The sequence below is a fragment of the Enhydra lutris genome, unplaced genomic scaffold, assembly GCF_002288905.1.
Source record: "Enhydra lutris kenyoni isolate GAN:26980312 unplaced genomic scaffold, ASM228890v2 scaffoldscaffold34, whole genome shotgun sequence".
In the NCBI taxonomy this organism is placed as follows: Eukaryota; Metazoa; Chordata; class Mammalia; order Carnivora; family Mustelidae; genus Enhydra; species Enhydra lutris.
The window spans coordinates 4,947,996-4,973,089 of NW_019154118.1; the positions used below are offsets into that span (position 1 = coordinate 4,947,996).

General features: G+C 51.6%; 1 protein-coding gene across 1 annotated transcript; it reads left to right on the forward strand.

Annotated features, from left to right (window-relative positions):
• The first annotated feature begins 4,028 nt into the window (after positions 1 to 4,028).
• On the forward strand, positions 4,029 to 24,533 carry LOC111153979 (ADAM metallopeptidase with thrombospondin type 1 motif 8). The gene is made up of 10 exons (XM_022513333.1): positions 4,029 to 4,631; positions 4,674 to 4,832; positions 12,482 to 12,721; positions 14,040 to 14,175; positions 14,812 to 14,979; positions 15,935 to 16,236; positions 18,555 to 18,738; positions 21,154 to 21,326; positions 21,448 to 21,623; positions 23,333 to 24,533. The coding sequence occupies exons 1-10, from the start codon at positions 4,029 to 4,031 to the stop codon at positions 23,901 to 23,903; spliced, it is 2,712 nt and encodes a 903-aa protein (XP_022369041.1). The 3' UTR covers positions 23,904 to 24,533.
• Positions 24,534 to 25,094: the final 561 nt, after the last annotated feature.

Here is a 25,094-nt window from a genome sequence, read left to right on the forward strand (position 1 = left end):
ATCTCACAAAACAAACTGAGGGTTGCTGGAGGGAGGGGTGTTGGGAAAGGGGGGTGGAGTTATGGACATTGGGGAGGGTATGTGCTATGGTGAGTTCTGTGAAGTGTGTAAACCTGGCGATTCATAGACCTGTACCCCTGGGGATAAAAATATATTATATGTTTATAAAAAATAAAAAATATATATATATTTTTTAAAAGAATTGCAAATGAAATTTGACAGTAATGCAGTTTCTTTACCTTCATACAGGGGGTATCATAGTATCTTGGGAAAAAATTCACCACTAACTATGCATCTTTGGGCAAGTCACTGAAACCTCTGCGTTTCTGTTTCTTTTCTGCAAAATGGGTGTAAAGTGGATTAGATGACGACTCACATGTTTTCCAATTTGGTTCTAGAAGGAGGTTCTAGACAATACCGGAGCTTAGTATACACAATAAGTGTATAATATACACTCTGTAAAACTCCATTTGTGAGCTAAGAAATAACTAGTGACCAACAGTACAATTAAAAACTTAAAATTGGTATAATATATGGTATAAAGTACCATAGACATAAAAGTCTTTTCATTATTTAAGAGCTGATTAAATAATGAACAATTGCTAGATACAGAATCAAGCACAAACATGGATATTTGAATTTGAATTGAATTGAAATTTGAATTTCAATGTTCATATAATTGCCTTTAAAGTTAAACCAAGAAATTATTTTGAGCCTCTCAATCTGTAAAAATCACGTAGTGAGTTTAAATAATCCCATATTCCAAATGTGAGGACTCCAAACTAATGTTGCTTTACTGTAACCGAGGAGTCAGCAAACATTTCCTGCAAAGGACCAGACAGTAAATACATTTTAGGCTCACTCAACCCTGCCCTTACAAGTACAAGAATAGCCCATGTGTAAATGAATGGTTGTGACTACATTCCAATAAATCGGTAATTGTGGACACTGACATTTGAATTTCGTACTGGTTTTTTTGTTTTGTTTTGTTTTTTTGACAGAGATCACAAGTAGGCAGAGAGGCAGGCGGCAGGGGGCCGGGGGCGGGGGGGGGGGAGCAGGCTCCCTGCTGAGCAGAGAGCCTGATGTGGGGCTAGATCCCAGGACCCTGAGATCATGACCTGAGCCAAAGGCAGAGGCTTTAACCCACTGAGCCACCCAGCGCACCCCTACTGTTTTTAAGTGTCATGAATTTTTTTTCTTTTTTTCAACCATTTAAAAAACGTTAACACCATTCTTAGCTTGTGGGCTATACAAAAACGGGGAGTAAAGGATTTAGCCGATGGGCCCAAGTTTGCCATCCCCTGCTGTAATTACATACTTTGGGAAAGAATGTGATAATATAGGAAATCCAGAATTAGCAGAATACCCCTTTGGGATTTGCACTGGTTGGTTGATCGGTGTTTGTTTTGTTGTACTGTTTTCATCCACTATTTTCCTAAGGGTTTTCACCACAAACCAGGGACCTCTCAGTCCTAGGGCAAGGGCATGCACTGGGTTTAAGCATAAGTAAGGCTAGCCTGACACCTTGAGGTCGCTCTGCAAGTGGCAGGTGCCCCCCTGGAAATTGACTAGCAAGGAGCATCTCCTGGGAAACATGAATCCAGGAGGGGGCAGCCTTGCAGACTCCACTCAGCAGTGAGCCAGCTAGCAGCTGTTGTTATTGTGGAAACGGGGCAGGATAAAGTCCTCAGATCACTGTCTGACTTCTCTCTCCAAAGGGCTGTGTTTAGGGGCATTTCATACTATTGAAAAAATAAATAACTTCCAGAGCCTTCCCAACTGAGACCAGAGGGCTCCAAGGACATGCAAGACTTTCCCTGGTCTGGATAAGTCCCCGCCTGCAGTTATTAATACATTCTGTAGGAGAGAACGGGGTATGGAACACAACAGCCCCATCCCTCTCCTTTCAGATGCTTACAAAGGAAAAAGAAGGGAAATGTGTAGGGCATAACTGCTACTGAAAATCAGGAGTTTTCCTCTGGGAGATGGTGATAAGGGGCTTTAAGAAGCAAAGGCCAATGACGGAAAAGTTACAATAGGCTTGAAGTAAATAGGATTGATCATTGCCTGTCTGGGTCAGACTCTCCCAGGACTATCATGCCGTTGTGCTGGGATGCAGTGTTTTGCTCATTTTTGGAAAAGGATTGTAGGTGCAATTCTTTCCATATCCCTCTCTGTCGAAGTGTTTCCCCGAAACATCCAAGACTCAAGTTATTCTTGTCTTGTAAATTGTCCGGGAAAAACAATCCTACAGCTGCTAGTTCATCCTTGCATCTAACTGAAAGCCATCCTTCTGTGTTTCCCAGAAGGTAGACAGAGAGGACCCTTGGAGGGAATTTGGCAGGGTTTCCTCCCGGTTCTGTAGTCACAGAAGTATTTTTGCATTCGTGAGAGCCTCCTCTTTGGAGGTAACAAAGCGCTGAGGGTCTCACATGCATGTTGAATAGCCATCAGTTCATGGGCTAAAAAGCAAGAAGGATCTCAACCCTCAGTACTCCCAACACAGGCAGAGAACTGGGTATAGGGGATCTGGCTAAGGACTTAAAGGTCCCAGTCCCTGTGAATCTCCCGCACTGACAACTCAGAACAAGGGCAGAGAGGGGCGACTCTAAAGCCTATACCTAGAGAGAACAGGACACTGAATCAGATTCAGAGCTGTGCCATTAAGACGGGGGTGCCACGAACGGCTGAGCTTTGTGGTCCTTCGTGGAGACTGTAGATCATGCCACTCGGCTCTCTCTCTGAGATGCAGTCCCCTATCATCCTAGGAGGAGATGACAGGGTGGGACAGAAAGAATCAATGCTCACACATTTGCACCCACAGCTGTGGGCAGTGCCATGAGAGGGAGCTTGCCACTTTTCAGGAAGCCCCCCAGGGAACTGAGCAGTACTCAGATCAAGGGTTCAGGGCCCAACGGGCAGTTGCTGAAGATCTGCTGCCCTCCTAGGGAAACGCTCACCTTCCCTCTGGGAATTCCTCCGGATTCTGCTTTGCTACCAGCCACACCTCTGGTAATTAACCACTGTGCTGGGCTCTGTCCTGCAGCCGCTGGATAAATCAAATATCAGAGTCCTTGGTTGTGTTAACCTGGTGGTATTTTTTCTCAACGGCAGCTGGTGGTGAAAATGTGGGTTTTCATGGGGAGCAGAATTTTAGTATGACCTTTCCTACCTCCATCTTTTGCTTTACAATGAAAAGCTCTGGAACCTCTCCGGAGACCCCTCTTCTACACATCGGATCCCCAACACCAGATCTACGACAGTCAGATCCCCAGAGTGACTCTGCAGGGATGGAACACTTTCTCTGGGGGCAGTGCAGAAGCCTCTTGGAGGCTGTTTTCTGGGCACTTGGCCTTAAAGGAGATAGCGACTGGGGCCTCCGGAAGGATTCTGCCTGAAGAGCCAGTCCAGCACTGGAGGAGTTAATGTGGGACCGCGCGTAAAGGGAAGGGGAAAAAAGTTGGAGTTGACACTTGTGGAGGGGGGTGGGGGGAGCGAGTCTCTCTGACTCCTGATTGGTTTTACATTTCATCCAAAAATTTTTTTCTCTCCTCTCTCGCTCCCTCTTTTCAGTTTCTCTCTCTGATCCCAGGGGAGGGGAAACGGGAATAGTGAGAGATCAAAAATAAACCTCTTATGTCAAAGCCGGGAAGGAAGTATAAATACGAAGGGCTCGGCAGCCCACTTGGTGCTTCCCGGGGTGGGGAGGAGGCAGGAGGCGGCTGCGCGCGGATCGCGCGCGGGGCAGGGGCGGAGGACCGGCGCACGCGAGCCGGGGCGCCAGTTGCTCGCGCTCGGCTCGGCGGGCGGGCGCGGGAGGAGCGGCCTGCGCCAGCCGGAGGGGCCGCTCGGGGACCGCCGCTGTCGCTGTCGCCGCCGTCGCCAGCCCCTCACGGGCCGAGTCGGCCAGCGAGCTGATTGATTTGCTTTTTCCTGGAGAGAGCGGCCGGGCTGCGCTCGCGCAGCCAACACCTGCCCGCGCCGGGCCGCCTTCTTCCCTCTCCCGCGCCGCAGCCGGAGCCCCCATGCCCCGCGCCGCCCCCCGGTGGCCGCTGCTCCTGCCGCTGCTGCTGCTCTTGCTGCTGCCGCCGCCGCCGCCGCTCGCCCGCGGCGCCCCGGCCCGGCCCGGCGCCCAGGGGCAGGCCTCGGAGCTGGTGGAGCCCACGCGGTTGCCGGGCAGCGCGGGCGAGCTCGCGTTCCACCTGTCCGCCTTCGGCAAGGGCTTCGTGCTGCGCCTGGAGCCCGACGCCAGCTTCCTGGCGCCCGAGTTCAAGATCGAGCGCCTCGGGGGCTCCGGCCCAGCGGCCGGGGGCGAGCGGGAGCTGCGCGACTGCTTCTTCTCTGGCACGGTGAATGGGGAGCCCGAGTCGCTGGTGGCCGTCAGCCTGTGCCGCGGGCTGAGCGGCTCCTTCCTGCTGGACGGCGAGGAGTTCACCATCCAGCCGCAGGGCGCAGGGGGCTCCCTGCGCCAGCCGCACCGCCTGCAGCGCTGGGGGCATGGGGCGCGCCGTGAGACCCCCGGGCTCGCCGCCTCTGAAGCCCACCCCCTCCCCGGAGGACCTGAGTGGGAGGTGAAGGGAGAGGATCAGAGGCGGGAGAGAGGAGACGAGGAGCGGGAGAGCGAAGAGGTGGAGGAGGAGGAGGAGGAGGAGGAAATGGAGGAGGAGGAGGAAGGGGGCAAAGAAGAGGAGGCAGAAGGCGCCAGCGAGCTGCCACCACCCCTAGGGGCCACAAGTAGGACCAAGCGGTTTGTGTCTGAGGCTCGCTTCGTGGAAACGCTGCTGGTGGCCGATGCGTCCATGGCTGCCTTCTATGGAGCCGACCTACAGGTAGGACTCACTTTGCCTGGAGGCCCCCAGCCACCTCGTAGAGCCTCCCAAATCATCTCTTTACAGTTCCTCATCCTCCCAAGACCGACCCCAACAAGGTTCTTTCCTGAGAAAGTGCAAAAACTCTTTTCTTAACCTCTGACACTTGGGCCACCTACAGCGACCCCCCCTCCACTCCTGACCCGTGGCCCTTGCAGTTTAGAGTGGAGGTCCTGGTGCTTCCTCCTTTGCTGCCCACCTTCACCCCTCGCATCCTGAATCTCCTTCAGCACTTGGCAAACTGAACTAAAATGGGTTTTAAAGTGCGCCCCCTCCCCCAGGCACCTGCCTCTCCCAACAGAGATGAAAATTGAACATTTGGGAAGAACATCCACCCCACCCTCCTTTTCTCAGCCCTCCACTGTGTCCAGACCTGAGAGGTTCCCAAGGATAGTCAGCTGGGACGGAAAGATGGGTCTATTTCATTCCTTTTGCAGACAGAACTGAGGTTGCCATAAGTAAAAGATATTGTTTGGAGGGAGTTGAACCTGGAAAGGGGCTGCCCAACTTCTGTGTGCCCAGCTGGTTCTGATCAAGGGGCATGGACTACCTTGCCAGCCTGGCACTCGGCCCTGGCCCGAACTTGGCAGTGCCCGCATCAGCACAAAAAAGGGAGGGGAACAGAATTTCTGCCTGGGGGCTCAGCCTGGGAAACTGAAGCTTCAGTGGAAAAGGGAGGGGAGAAGGGAGTGGGGATATGAGCTCTTTCAGTTAATGTTCCTTGGTCCACCCCAGCGACTCTCAGCCCAGACACAGCTTTCTACTGAGCTTGGGCAGGAAAATTGAATTCAGGGGACAACTCCTGTGGCCAAACCATGTCTAACTAGACTCAGAGGTGGTGCAGCCTTGGCAGGAGGAGTCTATGTCAGCCCATGTCCCAACACCTTCCCCAAGAACCCAGTGAAGTACAAGAGTTCTGGGAGAGAGCTGTGCTTTTTCTTCCCCTGGGGAGCACAAAACCAGAGGTGTGCTAGGTAGAGAACACCTGATCTGCCCAGAGGTTGGAGATGCTTGCCACAGGGATCCTGGCCATTGCTGCAGCTCAGTTAATGCCTTTTCAGTAATGGCAATTTTGGCCAGTAGCCCTCTTCTAGGTTCATCCTATGCCTGACTGTTGGGGGGTACCGAGTGCTTCTGCATCAGCAGTACAGAACAATCTAGATGATGCATGCCGTCTTTATCCATCTGCAATCCCTGGGAAATGCATTTAGATGGAAGGCTGGGAAGAGCTAGGGGTGAGAGGTCCATGGGCTCCTTCCCTGGCTCCTGCAGGAGTAGGCCCCTTGGCACACTGTTGTAGTAGTTGCTTCTCCCAGAGCACCGTTAAGGCAGCTTTGAGCCATTAGTGCGGTCTTCCCAATGGGCTTTGGGACTATGAGGATTGAATATCCGCTTCCCTGACTACCCTGAGAGTGGGCGGGAGGCACCAGCTGACTCCTCTGACTCCTTTTCCCTAAGCAAGTCCTCAAGAGGGTGGCTAGCAGGGCTTCTCCCATCACAGGTTAGGACGACCACACCTGGCTACTAGGCAGCTCTACCAGAGAGAGGCTGAGAATACAATTATTGCAAACCCAGAGCTGAGATGCTTGAGCCCGTCCCTATGCAGGAACCAGGTTCTGACTTCGGCCTAAGAACCAGGAGATAGGAAAGACGACAAGAACACAAAGAAGCATCAGAAAATGTAACGACTTTTCAGACTTCAGAGCCAAAATGTTTTCTCTAGTGCTTTCCTACCATCTAGCTGTCTCAGCCCACCATCATCTAGTAACTTAAGATACTGAGTATTTACCTCAAGGATGTATTTGGCTGGGCTGGGTCTGCCCCAGGTTCTCTTCACATAGACACCCAGGAGCACTCCCAGATTTCTGGCTGGATGACCCAGGGCATGCTTATCCCATCCCCTCCCCCTCCACATACACCATTTCTGGGCCATTCACAGACAAACACCTTGCACCCAGCCAGCCTATGTAGGTCGGAAAAGCACATCAGGCCCCTTTGTAGGCTGAGGTCCTTTCCATAGGGTACCAGCTTCCAGGTCTTACACCGAAAGGAAAAGTGCTCTCAGCTGGACCAGCTCCATCACCACCGCCTTGGTCTCATTATGTCACAGCCCATTTACACCCTTGCTGTCACCATGCTGGGATGGGGCAGGGGCTGAGGGACGGCTGCTCCTATGACCTCCCACTGACCCCTCTGCTTTGACTGCTCACCCACTGTGGAGATGCCACAGAATAGACTTGAACTTCTCAGCTCAGTCCCTTGAGCTTCCTAAACAGGTCCATGAGCTCAGTCAAGACAAGAATGAATGTCAAGTTCTAGTTCTCCAAGAACTTCCCTGCCCAGACCCGTCTCCCTGAAATAGAATCCAGTTCTTTATTCTTCAGGGAGTCTCCTGGAGACTTCATTGACACCGATGGAAGGCAATTTGGGGATATCTTAGCAACTTGAGGTGTAGGTAAGGATGAAGAGACTTTATCCCCTGGAGGGTGCACTTCCTCATCTGTGAAGCCAGACCCAGGTCATCAGGATTAATGCAAGCATCAGTGAGGATACTTCATGATGAGTCTTCTAGAAAGTTTAGCACTCGGTGGGGAAGCCATTCTCTGAGAGCATTCAGTTTGTACAATGGTTTGCATGCATCACCTCAGCAGAAATACCTCTGAGAGAGGCAGAGGAGGAAGGTAGAGCTCACAGGGAATCTGTGACTTTCTCAAAGTCACACAGCTGGTAAGCAGCAGGGCTGGGTCATGACCCAAGTCTCCTGAATCTGGGGGCAGTGCTCTTTCTTATTGTACTGTGAGGTTTCTTTAGCAGAAGGAGGGCCTGTGACTGTGGCTCAGCTTACCCCCTACACTTGTCTATATTGTGGGAATGGGTCACAGAATCCAGCAGTCCAAAGATGCCCAGCCAAAGTGGGAGGCCCTATCCTGGGAAGAAACCACCTTCAAGGCCAAGAGAAAGAATTAGCCATGCTCTGGGCTGGTCACACTGTGAAGCGACAATGAAGTTTTCCAGAACTCTGTACACTTGAGTTCACTTAATCCCTTGACAGAAGGGGCCCCTGCCTCCCACCTTCTTATCTGGTTTCAGAGTTAATGAGCTCAGACAAAGGGGGCTTTCTGAAAGGAGGGACCACCTCAGAAAAGGCCATTAACTCTGTCTGCATCCAGCTGCCGCTGATTGTTGCCTGGACAAACGTGCCCCGGGGAAAGCAGTGTGTGGTGGGCAGAGCCGCGCCCCACGCTCAGACTGGAAATCCGACTGGCCAGTGTATCACCGGCCAGCCGAGCTCTACATTCTCTGCTGAGCAGAGAAGGTCCAGGGAGGGGCACTCCTCATCCCCAGAGGAAACCATAGTTTTCCCAAGATGTCAGGCTACCCACGAGTGATTTCAGGAGAGGGTTAAATCCCAGCCATTCCTTCTCCCCTTTACCCATAACCTCTGGGAAAATGTCTTCCACAAGCCCTAATACTAAAGTGATCACAGTTCCCAGCACAGTCCCCATTTAGGCCTGTTCTGGCATGATTATTAATAGCATCGTCTTCTTCTCAAAAGCATCCTGGTTTGGAAAATAACCAAAGCAGACACGTGCCCCATTTGCTCTGTAGCTACCTACGTCTTCAAGGAGGAGAGACATGTGTTGTGTCCACGTGTGAATTGTGTTCCCCTCCTGGCAAGCGAACGAGTCTTTTGTGTCTCTTTTGTCTGCTCCAGTCAGAATGAGTAACAATAGGAAGTCTTTCCCAAAGAAAGTGCCTTAATATTCAAAGGTGTTTGATTGACCACTTCTGCCAGGGGTAGGCTTGCTTGCTGGCATGCTTTGGGTTTGTTTTGGCTATGCTGTGGCTGTCCTTGTAGCAGCAAGGAGAGGTGGCAGTCAGTGGGGTGATGAAGAGCATATACTTTGAAGGATCATCGAAATAAGCTGAGTGTCCTTGAACAAGTTACCAATTTCTCTGGACCTTGATTTCCTCCCCAGCAAAATAGGAACAGTTATACCAATGTCCCAGCATTGCCTTGAGGATACAATAAAATACGGAAAGCACCTGACCCAGTGCCTGGCACATAGTAGGTGCTCAACAAAGCGTGGCTAATACTGAAGTTGCCTTTGGTGATTGTGTTTGTCAGGGTAGGTTGTGCCTTCACAGTCAATCCACTGCCATGTCAGCTCTGCTTTCCCACGCGGCAGGGAGGCCTTCCTTTTCAGCTTGCTCCGCTCAGAGTGTTTAAGCTTGACTCCTTGTGCTAAGTGTGTGTAGTTTTGGAGAGGTGACATTGCCCCCTGCTGTTTTGAGAACGAGGAGAGATGAAGGACATCAGTGCAGGACCCTCTCTTTTCTCCAACTGCCTCTTTACTCTTCTTTGCTTCTCCACCACCTCCTCAGCAGTCTTGGGCCCCAGAGAGACCCCCCAATAGGAAAAGTAGGGCACCAGTAGCTGAGGTCAGAGAGTTTCCATGATGCTGCTCTTCCTCTCCTTGCCTCTCCCAGGAGTGCTGCAAGAGGCAGTGATGGAACCACGGTATGAAGAGCAAATGAGCAAAGCATAGGGATGACACTCTGAGTAGAGGAGCTGCTGGAAATGAATTTGGCCCAGGCCCAGACTTCTAGACTCCCACAGCAGTTGGCTTTGGCTGCCATGGGAGCTCTGGGGGAGGAATGTCCTGAGTTGTATCACAAAGAATCAAAGAGTCTGTGACCCAGCCCAGTTGCCTAGGCCATTTCTTTCTCTTCTTCAGGTTGTAGGGGCACCAATGAAGAAGGACACTCCCTAAAATAATATCAAGTCTTTTCCTAATGAGAATCAGGAACATGAGGTCCCCAAGTCATTCAAGAGCAGGGTTGTTTGACCACCCCTGGCCAGGCTGGTCATGGGCTCCCACCTGCCTGAGATGGTTCTTGGAAGCTGTCTGCCATGGTGGGTGCCATCTTGTTCCCCCAGTCCACTAAGGGTGCCATCTCGTTCACATTCTTCAGCAAGCAGCCCACACCTCGGTGGTGCACAAAGAAGTACAAATAGACACCAGGTGGTGGAGTGAGCCTTCTGACCTTCTCCTTCACTGGCTCCTGAGCCCTCTCTTCGTGGAACTCTAAGTCAGGCTTGGCCTTTTGGCCCAGGGTACTGGCCAAGACTCGGAGGCTCACAGACCCTCAGCCACTGCCCCCACCATGTCCTTCCCCCTAGGGATCTATAAGATGCTCTGCAAATATCAGGCATCCCTGCCATGGTTTCCTAGAGGAGCTAACAGTGGGGATGGTAGTATCTCCCACCTCCAAAATCTCAGCGAGGCAAGACGAAAGGGGAGGTGAGTAGAACCAGGATTGGGGATATTAACAGAAACACTGGGACTGTGTAGTCCTTGCAGTTCTCTTGCAATGAAAATTGTCTTCTGAAATAGCACCCAGAGGACATCCAAATGCTCCCAACTCTAACCCACTGCCTTGACGGGAAATGGCTCTGAAGCCCACTCGCCTGATGGTTATTCAGTGTCTAGAGGATGCTCTGAGCTCCCTGACCTGCAGAGGAGACTCCCTGAAAATCTGAGTGTCAGGAAGCCTCCCCTGATGCCTCACCTCGTCCTTTGCACAGAAATTGACACCCTTTGTGGCACTGGCGTGCATGGTTCCCACTCAGCCACGTTGCCCCAGAACCTCAGTCTGATCTGGTCACTTGAGAACGCTGAGCCCTCTTAAACCCAAACCTTCCAGGACTGATGCTGAGCACCCAGCATCTCTTGTGTTAACATCTTCTTGGTAAACCGTCATCTCCCCAATTCTGAGATTGTGAAACTGAGACTCAAAGTGAAGAGATCTTGTGCGGAGAGTTGCAGGTTAGCTCTGAAGAAATTTCAGGGCTTGGTCCCTGGCCCATCAGACTCAACCTCTACCGGGGCAAGAGAGCAGGAGACTCTGTCTGCCCCCTGGGAGCAGCGAAGGCCTGGCCAGGAAGCAGCCTCAGCAAGCTCCCACTCCTCAGCCCTCACCCCCAGTTGCATAATGATGTGATTGCTTTTCTCCCTCAGGAATCCAGCTCCAGGAGCAAGAGCCAAGTTTCAGCTTTGCTGATAAGATGTTTACATCAGCCTAAACATAGCGAGAGTGCTTGACACGCTAAGAAACCTGCCAACCCCTGTTTGTAGGGCTTACAAAATACCTGGCTTGTTGCCCATGAGGTGAACAGACAGATCCCATTCACAAATAATAGGATTCGTCTGGAACTCCCACACGTGGCCTCAACCGACGGAGTGTCCCTCTTTAGCCTTTCACCCTCTTTGCCCCTCCTTCCACTCCTACCTTCCAGACCACAGGAGGGAAAAAATAAAGGCTTATGGGAGATGGTGCCCCAGGGAACGGGGAGCACGGCAAATGAATGGCAGCTCGGTTGGCCACACTCCCAGCTGAAGGCATGCGTGCCTCTGCCCCTTTTTCTTCTGCAAAACAATCCAAGAGGACTCACTTCTAGAGGTCCCTGAGGCAGGAGAGTGAGCTCCATCTGGCTGCCTCCAAAGCCTTGGGAGCAGTTGGCAGGCCAAGGATAGGACAGAGGCCAAGCAGTGATGTGAACTCCTTCAGCTGGCCTGGGCAAAACTGGAAGCAGGTGTGATCCTCAGCGCCTGGCTCGCATTAGGCCCACTGCCTCCTCTCAAGCCCCTGGCAGAAAGGAAGAAACCTTTCGTGGTTGTCCAGAAACCCAGCAGTCAAGCACTGGGAAACTTCATTTGAAGAGTGTAGGCCTCAGAGACAGACGTGCCTGGGCTGGTGTCCTGGCTTTCAGAGCTGTGTGACCTTAGACAGCTTATTTAACTCATGTGAACCTCTCTACTCCCTCATTTATAAAACCGGGATGACAATGCCTACTTCACAGAGTGAGCGTGCCCATTTAATGAGGTGTGGGTCTGGTGACGGGGGCAGGCTCGCCGTGAGTGGTGCCTGTTGGAACGATTTCAGGTTAACAGGGCCCATCCTGAAGAGGAGAAGTTTCCCCAGCAGGCACCAGGAAGAGGCTCCACTGGCTTCTAAGGAACACATTCTACTAAACCTGAACACTCCAGTAATTGCTTCTGGGCTGAGAACAGAGAGGGGATGGGGATGCTTGGCAGGGAGGTGCTGGGTGTCTGAGTTAAAGCAGAATAATGAGTACAGTCCCATGGGACCTTCTGGTGATGCTAGAAATGTCCTGTCTGCTCAGTTTAATACAGAAGCCTTGACCTATAGGTGGCTACTGATGTACTTGAAACGTGGCCAGTGTGGTGGAGGCACTGTAATTTTAATTTTATTGAATTTTAACTAACTCCGTTTTACACAGCCACATGTGGCTGGTCGAGACATTAAAGGCACAGACTTTGGAGCCCAGCCATCTGGGTTCCGATGTTGGCTTTGCACTCATTAGCTCTGTGATCTTGGGCCACTTACTGAGCCTCCAATTTTCTTAAATGTAAAATGAAGGGAAATCAGGCCAGGACCTCTGGGGTTTTGTGAGTCTTCAGCAAGTGGCGTATATCCAGGGCCCAGCACAGAGCCTGGCACACTGAGGGGCGGTGACAGCAGGCAGAAGGCCATGGGCTGAGAGATTGAACCCTTCCCTCCCCCTGCTCCCTCTTCTCCGACAGAACCACATCCTGACGCTGATGTCCGTGGCGGCCCGTATCTACAAGCACCCCAGCATTAAAAACGCCATCCACCTCACGGTGGTAAAAGTGCTGATCGTGGAGGATGAAAAGTGGGGCCCAGAAGTGTCTGACAATGGGGGGCTCACCCTGCGCAACTTCTGCAGCTGGCAGCGGCGTTTCAACCAGCCCAGTGACCGGCACCCAGAACACTTCGACACGGCCATTCTGCTCACCAGACAGGTCCGTGGGCTGGCTCCAGAGAGCCCAGGCAGGAAGGGAGGCGGGATGGGCGGATCAAAGGGAGGACCACAGGGCCTGCCCAAACATGGGAAATGTCTCCCTGCTGGCCCCAGCTGGACACCAGGAGCCTCGTGTGTGGAATGATGAGGGGGAGGTCATGAGGACAAGTGTGAGGTATTTGCAAGGGAAGGACAGGAATCTCGTAAGGGCTCTTTTCCAAAAGTTTGTGACCAGCTGTCTGCTGAGGTCATAGCAAGAGGAAATGGGCTCAGACTGCCCAGGCAAAACTCTGGAGTTGGAATGAAGAGAGGAGGTCCACCACAACGATTGTTAAACACAGAGGCCAGGAACCGGGGGTCACCCTCGAGATTTCTCCAAACAAGGAGGCTTGTCCTCCTAGCTGTGCAATTGAAACAGATAGCTTCCCGAAGGCTGGAAAATCCAGTAACATGTGCCAAGCCCTGTTGACGCCTTCAGTCCTCACAACAAGCCCACGCAGGCCCATTTTACAACGGAGGAAACTGAGGCACAGATTGCCCCCCACCCCCACAGTGGTGGCACCCATATAGTCAGACCTAGGCGGTCTTGCTGCAGGGTCAGTACTCTTCAGTACTATGCTATCCTGACTCCCAAACCAAGCCAGCCCTAGGACACACCAGGTCTAGGACACGAAGTTGCAGCCAGCCAGCCGTAGGACACACCAAGGTAGAAAAAGAAATAGAGGGCACCTGGGTGGCTCAGTGGGTTAAGCCTCTGCCTTCGGCTCAGGTCATGATCTCAGGGTCCTGGGATCGAGTCCCACATCGGGCTCTCTGCTCAGTGGGGAGCCTGCTTCCCTCTCTCTCTCTCTCTCTCTGCCTGCCTCTCTGCCTACTTGTGATCTCTCTCTGTCAAAGAAATAAATAAAATCTTAAAAAAGAAGAAGAAGACATTTAAAAAGAAGAAGAAGAAGAAAAAGAAATAGGCTTCCTCACATGAGTGGCCTTTGCGAAGAAATAGGGGCTTCGGCTTAAAAAGTTTCCTTTAGGGGCACCTGGGGGGTGCCGTCAGTTCAACGTCTGACTCTTGATTTCTGCTCGGGTCATGGTCATGGGGTTGTGAAACCAAGCCCTGTGTCAGGCTCTGTGCTGGGTATGGAGTCTGCTTGAGATGCTCTCTCTCCCCTGCCTTCTGTCTCTCCCCTGCCTTCTGTCCCTCCCCCTCCCTCTCTCTACCCTTCTCTTTAAAAAAAAGATTTCCTTCAACTCGGGAGGAGCAGAAATAGGAAGATTTCCTATTGTATGTCTGTTGTCACACCCTCACTCTCTCCGCCAAGCAGAACTTCTGTGGGAAGGAGGGGATGTGTGATACCCTGGGTGTGGCGGACATTGGCACAATCTGCGACCCCAACAAGAGCTGCTCTGTGATTGAGGACGAGGGGCTCCAGGCAGCCTACACCCTGGCCCACGAGCTCGGTAAGACTTCCCATGCCAAGCTGACTAGACCATATTCTGTCCGAGGGAACAGCCTCTTTCAAATCCAGGCCAGCCCAGGGGCTAAGGAAGATGCAGCTCTCACACTTGACCAGGTTCCACTCAGAGTTTTGACAGAGTGATTATATACAAATAGGTACTGTGCTTTCTCCGTTTCCACCCTGAGCTGAGGCCATAATATTAAAATAGGGTCTTGGACCATCATCAGGGGTCACCTGGGAAATGCCAAAATAAAATAAATGCTCAGGTAAAGGGAAGCAGTAACAGTAAGAATTCTGGGAAGATCAATTGTAAAGAGCACCATGTGAGGGAGTGACTCATTGAGGACAGGCTGAGGCAGAAAACAAAGGGATATCAAGGTTCCCAGGTTTTCTGCAAGAGAAAAGCCCAGAGTGAAGCCCAAACCAAAAATCTTTAAGGAATAAGGACATTGCTGCCCCTGTGAGGAGCTGGTGACTGGTTGTCCCCTGAGACGCCCTCTTTGGTCAGCGGAGAGAGAGGGGTCAGAAAGAGGGAGAGGGGCGCTGGGCCATGTGGGGAGCCCTTGGGGCGGGGCAGGGCGAGCAGGAGGGCAGTGGACACTGGCTAGGGTGGGCTTTGGGTCTGTTTCCCCTGCAGGGCACGTCCTCAGCATGCCACACGATGACTCCAAACCCTGTGCACGGCTCTTTGGGCCCATGGGTAAACACCACATGATGGCGCCCCTCTTCGTCCACCTGAACAAGACACTGCCCTGGTCTCCCTGCAGTGCCATGTACCTCACAGAGCTCCTGGACGGGGGTCACGGTAGGTGTCCCTCAGCTTCTCTTTGCTTCTTTCTGGTCAGCTGCTGGTGTTTGGGGTCTGCCCTGCCTGCCCCGGTGATCGCTGGAGTGCTATTGGCACCTAGGCACTTTCTGGCTGAGCTCCTTCACAGAGCAGCAGAGACGATTCGGGTAGAACAGACATCAGAGAGGTGTTCCTCACCCCGCCTCGTGTGCCACTGGCAGGCTAACCATCCCCGCCAAGCAGTCTTCCTTGCCCTGTCTTCCAGCAGCCAGAGTGCTGAGCTAAGTTAGATGATGAATCCCAGAGCAAGTAGAATTAGTCTGAGAAGGTTTGTCTGGAGTTTCAAAGGAATGGAAGGATGCAGTACGGAGGAGAAAAGAAAGCATCTGGGCTGGAGAGCTAGATTGTGCAGTAGCTCAGAAATGGCAAAGAGGCAGGGAACAGGTCAGTAGGAGAGCAAGGGTAGGGAGTACAGGTGGGTGACGTGCTGGGTTAAAACCATTCAGCTTTTCAGTACAACAGTGGAAACACAACTTACCCTTGGTTGTTCTCATCGAAAGAGACAGGGACACCTAAGATACAAAACTAGTAGATTATTCAAACATCAGTCCTTAGGCTTTATTTTGCATGCCATGGTTTCTGAAAGCACATTTGTGCCCCCAATTATACGTGCTGTAGACCAGTATTACAGTTACAATCCCTAGGTGCACACTGGATGTATGTAGAATGTTCTGGATAACCAAAAACATTCAGTCCTAATAAAATTGTACTTAACTGATAGTCAAAAATTGGATAAGCTCATCTTGATGATTGAGTGTTGACAGTTGTTAGGTTATGGTCAAAGAAACTATGATGGCTAGGCCTTACACCCCATGAGTAGGGATGTAAGTGTAACGTGGGAGGCCATGGGGGAGCTGAGAGGGGGAAACCCCTGCTCGTCATTCTTGTTCCTCTGCTTGCCTCCATTTCTCAGGAGACTGTCTCCTGGATGCCCCCACCTCGGCCCTGCCCCTCCCGACAGACCTGCCAGGCCGCAGGGCCCTCTATGAGCTGGACCAGCAGTGCAAGCAGATCTTTGGGCTGGGTTTCCGCCACTGCCCCAACACCTCAGCACAGGACGTCTGCGCCCAGCTCTGGTGCCACATGGATGGCGCCGAGCCCCTTTGCCACACGAAGAACGGCAGTCTGCCATGGGCGGACGGGACGCCCTGTGGGCCTGGGCACCTCTGCTGGGATGGCAGCTGTCTGCCTGAGGAGGAAGTGGACAGGCCCAAGGTGAGGGACGGCCACTGGGGGGTGTGGGAGGAAAGAGAAGGGAGGGCTATTTTCCAGGAGGAAACCACACTGGAGAGCCATGACTGAAGAGACTTTGGACCAGGCTGCAACTATGACTTCTGAGTAAAATCATTCCTCTTTTAACAAATAAAGCAAAGCTTATTTAGCCAAACTCAAGAGGAGCCCTTCGAGGCTGGACTCGGGGCAAATGGACGATGCCGCTCGTGTTCAGGGCATTCTGGGAACTCCCCCTTTGGAACTGTTTTGGAGTTTTCTTGAAGGTTTATGAGGGTAGGAGATAGGCATGAAGCCTTCCGGCACAAAGACCAGATTGTGGCCATTCAGTAAAGGGAGCCCATTATGAATTCCAGTAGAAACAGACAAAGGGATGGCAGAAGAGGAACATTCAATCAAGAGCTGAGGGAAAAGTATTCCTAGCCCACCCCTGTCGGAGCTGCATTCGTATTCAGAGGTCAGGAGAATGAGACTAACTGTGAGCCTTCCGTACTCAGGAGGAGAGAGGGAATCAGAGCTGTCTCTGACCAGGCAGAGATAACTTGGCCTAGGACAGAGTAAACTTACAAGAAAAAACAAGGCAACGTCAATGAGAGTTTTTTAAATGATTCTCTTCTTTGCCCTGCTCTTAATACTTGCAAACTGTGAGGCCGATCACATTTCTCTTACTGCGAGTCACTGAGCCCTGCCTATGAGACAGCATCCACTTAGTTTCACAGCCTGGTCCTGGCCCAGCCCTGAATCACCAGGGTGGCCTGAGCACTCACTCTCCAGAGCGCTGTCCTCAGCGGCATGTCCTTTCCACTGAGGCTCGGGATCCGGCTTGGCTCAGGTAAGCCCCACTCTGGCTAAGCTTGATCCAGGCCAGCGGTCACAGATCCATTCTCAGCCTCTTCTCATCCTCCCCATTCAGACACTGAGCTTCTCTTCTATGTACTGACTCTTTCTACCCCTCCCTCCCCAAAGCACGTGCTTCACACATTACTGAGAGTAGGGGAGGAAGTCTGTTCAACATTCCCCAGCGCCAGAGCCAAGCTCAATTCAGGGAGAGTTTGACAAGGAATGATCATGGGATGATGTTTATCATCTATTTTTAAGGGCAAAGAACAGATCATAGAACACTATACATGTAACAGAATCATAACTATGTACAATTAAAACATCACATTTTTATGATTATTCAGAGCAAAAGTGTGAGAGATTATTGATGAAAATCCCATCAGTGGTTTTACTGGGGTAGTGGTTTTTTTTTTAAGTTTTCTTTTTTATATTTTTCTGTATTTTTCATTTTTTATATAAGCAGATATTACTTCTGTCATTTTTTACAAGTATTTCCCTTTCAAAAACTCGGAAGCAATCAAGGGCAAAGCTTTGTTCTCATAGGTTGATTGTAAGGATGGAAGCAACTCTGATGATTTCCCAGGCATCATCCTACCATTGGAACTGGTAGCCGGTAGACCAATAGCAACAGCTCCCAGCAATTATTCCTTTAAACAAGGACTTCTCAACTTCGGCACTAGAGGCATTTGGGGTCACATAAGTGCTGGTTGTAGGAGACTGTCTTCTTCATTGTTAGGTTCATTGTTGGATGTTCACTGTTGGATGCTCCTTGTTGGATGCTCCTTGTTGGATGTTCACTGTTGGATGCTCCTTGTTGGATGTTCACTGTTGGATGCTCCTTGTTGGATGCTCCCTGTTGGATGTTCACTGTTGGATGCTCTTTGTTGGATGCTCCTTGTTGGATGCTCCCTGTTGGATGTTCACTGTTGGATGCCTTGTTGGATGCTCCCTGTTGGATGTTCACTGTTGGATGCAACATTACTGGATGCTCGTGGTAGGCAGTTCGTTGCTGAATGTTTAGCAGCACCCCAACCTCTACCTGCTAAAGGCCAGCAACATACGGCCTCCCCAACTGTGACAACCAAAATGTCTTCAAACATTGCCGATGTCCCCAAAGGATAAAAATGGCCCTGATGGAGAACTGCTGCATTAGACCCAACTTTATTCCTATAAAATGTTGTTTCATTCAACAACTAATACCAAGCACCTCACTAATGGCAAGGCCCTGTTTTAGACACTGGGGAGTCAGCAGTGAACAAGATCAGCACATCCTCTGTGTTCAAGAGGCCAATCTCCAAGTAAGCCACACAGTCACTAGAAAATGACTAAGGCAGTTTACCGAACAACACCCACCAGAATGAGCATAACTAGATGAGGAGGTCAGGGCCATGGCCCCTTGTTACACTGAGAGCTGAGGCCTCCCCACCTCTGCTCCTGACTCAGTGTGGCCTTGTGTGTTGCAGGCTGTGGTGGATGGAGGCTGGGCCCCATGGGGACCCTGGGGAGAATGCTCCCGGACCTGTGGAGGAGGAGTTCAATTTTCACACCGTGAGTGCAAGGATCCTGAGCCTCAGAATGGAGGAAGATACTGCCTGGGTCGGAGAGCCAAGTATCAGTCATGCCACACAGAGGAATGCCCCCCTGACGGTAATCAGACCTGACAGCCACTACTGTTGTCACTGTAGCAGATCCCCAGAAAGGAAATAGGGTGGGTCTCCCGGGATGCAGAGCTTTCCTGGGAGCCAGACGTAAAAAGACCTTGCAAGGCACCAAGTTTTAGGACAAACCCTAATGGCCCCAACTCTCATTGTGCTGGGAGAGTGTAGCAAAGCCAAGGAAAGAGATTGCCCTGATCTTTCAAGATGTGGAAATCAAGGATGTCATTCCCAACCAAACTTATTCAGGGGGTTGGGAGGAGCTCTGCAGAGAGGCTAACGTCTCAGATAATAATCCTTCTGGAGGCATCTGAACCCTCGTCTGTGTGCAGAATAGAAGTGTTTTCCAAAGCAAGTGTCAGAGCCAAACCTCCACTGTCTTTCCAGCCAACATTCAGCCCAGGGTGGAGGGAGTGTTTCTGAATCTGATTCTAATGCACATTCCTGCTGAGAAGAGTTGCCCATCTTCCCTTGAGGCCATGGCAACTGCCTGATGGAAGCTTACTAGGGAGCAGCACTGCCTCTACCTCCCCTTGACATACATTCCTACCCCCCTAGTACCACGAGAGAGCACACACATTAACTCAGAGGCAGCAGGGGTAGCAGCAGAACTGGTGAGAGGGAATCATTAGCAGTTTTTCCCCACCATCCCATCCAACTCCCCCCTTGTGCAGCTCCAGGAAATATTGGCAGACAGCAAAAGACAAGCAGAGTTTTAAGAGAGATGCATCCAAGTGCAAAGACACACTGACATTGGGTTGGTGTCTAATGAGGAAATCAGTAGGCTTTGCAGTTTTGCAAGACGGGAAGGATCCGCAGTGGCATGCGGCTCTAGAAACTTTGCCCTGGAATCATGAGAGTTTGCCTGGCACATGCAGTGAAGAGAGAGGGGGAGAGAGAGACGAAGGGGAGGGATGAAGGTAAGGCACAAGGTAGACGTTGTGATTTCAGTTACCCCGGGATCAGCCTCTCCATCAACAAGTAGTTCTTAGTGCCTCTCGTGTGGCTCGAACTATAATGGATGTTGCAAATGACTTTGTAAAAATGCACAAAGCATGCTCGTTGTCCTCAAAGAACTTGCAGGCTACTTAGAGATCCATATGCCTTTTACAAAGCAATTAAAGCCTAAAGCTCTGAGGCTTGGGCCCCCGCCTATGCAGAATCCAGAGCAAGGAAAAGCCTGGGCTAGCCAGAAGCCTCACAGGAAGTGAAGGCTGTGCAGGGCCTGGAGGCTGGAGATGGTGACTGGGTGTGGGAGGACACATGCCCACGCGGAGAGGGCGGCTTGTGAGGGCTAGCATTCACTCGGCCGGCGTCAAGCAGCCCACGAACATTTCAAGGCTGCGCAGCAAAGATCTGGGAAAGCTGAAATGGTCTCTGGAGGTTCTCCGGGCCAGCTGTCCCACGTCACCTGGGAAGCTTGTTGAAACACAGAGGCCCGGACCCCACAGATGCATTGAATCAGACTCTCAGGAGGAAGGCAGGGCCATCTGTGTTTTGGAAAGTCTCCACAGGCCATGCAGAGATACAGCTAGGATAGAGAACCTCAGTAGTAAGAGCAGCTTTAATTTCAGGATCTGGGGGTGTGGGGAACATTTCTTACTTCTGACAGACTGTTCTGGAAGCAGCATGAAGCAGGATGGGAGAAGAGGCTGGATACTAGGTCTCACAGGAAACCAAGAGGCCTGGGCTTGAGGCCTTGGTGAGAGTGGGAAGGAGACACTTAAAATCACAGATTGTCACGAATAGTGTGTAGGACACGAGGACAGGTTGGAAATAGTCAATCTAGATACTCAAGTGTTAAGCGGATACCAGATGCCCGTCTCACACCAAAATTCGGCAGTATCCCCAAAAGAAAACTAAGCCAGTTCATGGAGGAACCATTTGGGGTCGGGCTTTTTCTGAGCTGGAGGTAATTGCACTGCTGCCCATGGAGGTCCCCCAGAGACATCTGGAATTACAGCAGGTGAGCTGTAATAGGGGCAAGGTCAGAGCTAGAGATGTCGATCTGACAGTCTCTGGCCACACGTTCATAGTCACCAAGGAAGTCAAAATAGAGCATGATTAGCAGGGCCCCAAAAATAGGCTCCACGGATTGTTCAAGCTTTCTGATTGTCCCCTGTTCCTAAGTGTATTCATCTATAAGACAGCATTGGTATCTTCCCCACATGGAAAGGATATTTATCGCAGAAAGCCCAGCTTGAGGCTGGAGGCTCCTTTCCAGGCCACACGGACCTAGGTCGGACATGTCTAGGAACGTTGGGCCCAGATGACACTGAACCTATGTCCTGGGATTGGATCAAAACCAGGAGGAAGGAAGGGGCCCTGAATCCTGGCATTTCTGCTGCTGGGTCCTCCCTGCTTCAGCAAGGTATGTCAACGTCATACCGTGTCTTCCTCTTCATAGGGAAAAGCTTCAGGGAGCAGCAGTGTGAGAAGTATAATGCCTACAATTACACTGACATGGATGGGAACCTCCTACAGTGGGTCCCCAAGTATGCAGGGGTGTCCCCCCGGGACCGCTGCAAGTTGTTCTGCCGAGCCCGGGGAAGGAGTGAATTCAAAGTGTTCGAGGCCAAGGTAAGAATCTTTCTGGAGCTCAGAACCATGGGTGAGGAGGAAGGCCCCCTGCTCCGACCCCACCTATGGGCTGCCTCTGTGCACACCACGCCCTCTGTTACCTTCTACTTCCCTGCTGCAGGTGATCGATGGCACCCTGTGTGGACCAGAGACTCTGGCCATCTGCGTCCGTGGCCAGTGTGTCAAGGCTGGCTGTGACCACGTGGTGGACTCGCCTAGAAAGCTGGACAAATGTGGGGTGTGTGGGGGCAAAGGCAATTCATGCAGGAAGGTGTCTGGTTCCCTCAACCCCTCCAGGTGAGTCTCACCCATAGTTCTGTGCGTAGGTTCTACAAGAGTGGAATAGGCTTCAGCATCACACTGGCCTTAATATGAATTGTGGCAGCTACTTACTACCCATGCAGGTCTGAGCCGTAGTTTCTCTGTAAAGCATTGGGAGTCCCCTTTATCTCAGAATCACCATAACAAGTCATGAGATGGGCGGAGCGCTTGGCTCAAGGTCTGACCCATAGAGCGGATGGGGCACAGGGCAGCCAGAGGCTCTAAGGATAGGGGTGTGTCAGCTCTGAGTCAACTGGCCATAGAGCTCTGCTGAGTAACCTGGGCCCTTGCCAGAAAACGGCTCTTCTGGGCCTGTTTTGGGAAGGACATCCCACCCTACACCGGTGAGTCCCATCTTTTTGCAGGTGGATCTTTCAAAAAGGGGGTCCGAAGAAGGGGGTCTTGGTGGCCTTGCTTTCATGAATCTGAGAACTCTGGACGCTTTTGTGGACCTTAACGCCATATGTTCATGAAATTCCTAATATTGAAGAGCTTTCACTTCTTTTTTTCTTAAGTGCTTTCATTTCTATGGCCTCATTTGATTCCTAAAATAAGTCTATCAGGTGGCCAGTACTCTTATACCCAATTTACAAATGAAGAAACCAAGGCCACAAAAAGATCACATGACTGAGGTCACACTGATAGTTAATGACAGCCGGGAGCAGAGCCCAGGTGTCTTAATTCCTGCCATGGCAAACGATTCCCAGAGAGGAAGGGCCATGGCATAAGTTACGTGGCCACGCTGTGTCCCTCTTGGTCTCTCTCCATCTCTCACCTCATCCAGCTCGGAGAACAGAACAGCAGACAACTTGGCAGGCCTCAAAGTTAAACTCAAAGGATATAGAAAAAAGAAGCATGTGGTGTGGGATATTCAGATCCTGGGTCTGTTAGCTGGCTTTCTCATAGGCGTTAGACATATGGGGCTGTGGATCCTTTCAAAGCTGCCCTAGATTCAGCAGCTAGCCTGAGTGGGCAGAAGGCAAGACTAGCAGAGAACCAACTGCCTGTCCTCAATCTTCTTTGCTTTCCTCCCAGCCTTTGTAACCCAAACCCTTCGCCCCAGAAGAGAATAATAAAAACTAAGGTTTCTCCATCCCATGTAAAGTCCTAGAGCTATAGCAGAGCTGAAACACAGAGGAAGGCAACTAGAAGCAACTTCTCTCACTCTGGCTCCTGACCTGGGGCCCTATGAACCAAATGCTAGGGACTGATAGGCTCTAAGAGGTAGAGAGAGATGTCCGTTCTGGTCGGATTCTGGGACTGGTGTGTGGAGCAGATTTTCCCGCATGGGTTTGAACTCTGGGTATGCAGGGGGCCAAGCGAAGGTCTGTGGCCCTGCGGGGAGCTAAGCATGATTGAGACCTCACTTGGGCCAAGAGCTGCCAGCTTCAGCAGCTCCCAGGCAGCTTGGCAAGCCCTTCTGGGATGTCTTCCTCTGTGCTGATATCCAGGTCCACACATCCAAAGTGCGAACATTTGAAGCAGAGCCACCAAGCAAAGCAAAAACCCTTGAGAATCCCAATGTGCAAAACATTCTTGTCAGTCTCCACTGTAGTTATGAGGAACTTTAGGGCAACTACTTGATGCTTTGCTAACGCTCTATGACCGCCCCCCTAGTCACCAGCACACTAACTTGCTGAGGCGCTAGGCTGGGTCCTCAGGGTGTCTTTCTGTTCCTATCATAGTTATGGCTACAATGACATTGTGACCATCCCGGCTGGTGCCACTAACATTGATGTGAAACAACGGAGCCACCCGGGGGTCCAGAACGATGGCAACTACCTGGCGCTGAAGACGGCCGATGGGCAGTACCTGCTTAACGGGAACCTGGCCATCTCTGCCATAGAGCAGGACATCTTGGTGAAGGGGACCATCCTTAAATACAGCGGTTCCATTGCCACCCTGGAGCGGCTACAGAGCTTCCGGCCCCTGCCCGAGCCTCTGACCGTGCAGCTCCTGACTGTCCCTGGTGAGGTCTTTCCCCCCAAAGTCAAGTATACCTTCTTTGTTCCTAATGACGTGAACTTCAGTACACAGACCAGCAAGGAGAGAGCGACCACCAACGTCATCCAGCCCTTGCTCAACGCACAGTGGGTCCTGGGGGACTGGTCTGAGTGCTCCAGCAGTTGTGGAGCCGGCTGGCAGCGGCGGACAGTGGAGTGCCGGGACCCCAGCGGCCAGGCCTCCACCACCTGCAGTGAAGCTCTGAAACCTGAGGATACCAAGCCCTGTGGAAGCCAGCCCTGCCTGCTGTGATCCTGGGCAGGGTGGGGGATGGTCTCGTGCTCATGGACTCGGGGTGCTGAGGCACAGACCAGGGTACCCACTGCAGGGACCCTACTTGTGGAGGTGGCATGGTCTCCCCAGGCCTGTCATTGCCACAGCCCTTCCATGTGGCATGAATTCCTAATGGGGAGACGAGGATGTGGACGACAGATCCTAAAGTCTACTATCTGGCAGGTTGGACCTAGTGTGGGTTTGGGTAGAGGGTATAGGTTAAAAGGTAAAAAAAAATGCGCTTATTGACCCAAACAGGAGACTCAGCCTGTTTGCAAAGGACTAGCAGAGTCAAATGAAAAAAAAAAGTTTTCCTATTTGGTTTCCCCGATAAATAATCTACCTCAGAGGGGAAAAAACCTTAGTAAAAGAGAGGTGCAGAGTGGGGAGGATAATGATGAATGTCAAAGTGCCCTAGCTGCGCCCCCAAACGGTCTTCAGAAGTGACCGTGACTGTCCTCGGCATTCAGCTCCATGGCCGCAGGGGCTGCAGAGCTGCAGGACTGTGGCGAGCCGTGGGTTCTCAGGCCTCCACCTGCAGGAGTGGATCCATTTCAAGTATTTATGCAAATGTGTCTCTGAACTAAAGTGTGATCTTGTGCCAAGGCAGTGGTCTGAGCTGGTTCAGTGTTTCTTTGGAAAGGGCCAAGGACCCGGAGCCCAAGGACGGGGGCTAACACTCGGTCAGCTAACCTCGAACACACCCAGGGAAGCTGGCACCTGGCCTCAGGCTCTCAGGCCTCCCTCCTGCTGAATCCGGTTCCCTCTGGCAACTCTTCATTATAATCTACACCAGTGGTTCCCCAACTCCAGTGGGCATTAGAATCATCTATAGGGATTCTTAAAATACAGATTGCTGGGCCTTACACCAAGAGTTTCCGAGTCAAAAAAAAAAAAAATTGAGTTTCCGAGTCAGTGGGTCGGGAGCTGGCGGGGGGGTGGGAGGGGTCCTGAGAATCTGCATTTCTAGCAAGTTCCATGGTAATGTGGAGCCTGTTGGTTTGAGAACCACAGCTCTAGGGGAAATGTCCAACTCGGAGGTGGCAGTGGCAGTGAGATGCCTCTGGGCTCATTATTCTCGAGGAAGACTATCCCATCCACTCTGCGAATGCCCCATCCTCCCTTTGATATACCGACCAGCCAGAGATACCAGATTCTCCTAGGACCTGA

Bases quoted from the DNA above. Each gene is read 5' to 3' on its own strand.
- LOC111153979 (XM_022513333.1), top strand. From the start codon at position 4,029: ATGCCCCGCGCCGCCCCCCGGTGGCCGCTGCTCCTGCCGCTGCTGCTG. The intron at 12,722-14,039 runs GTCCGTGGGCTG...TCCGCCAAGCAG, and splicing joins CCATTCTGCTCACCAGACAG to AACTTCTGTGGGAAGGAGGG. The intron at 18,739-21,153 runs GTAATCAGACCT...TCCTCTTCATAG, and splicing joins AGAGGAATGCCCCCCTGACG to GGAAAAGCTTCAGGGAGCAG.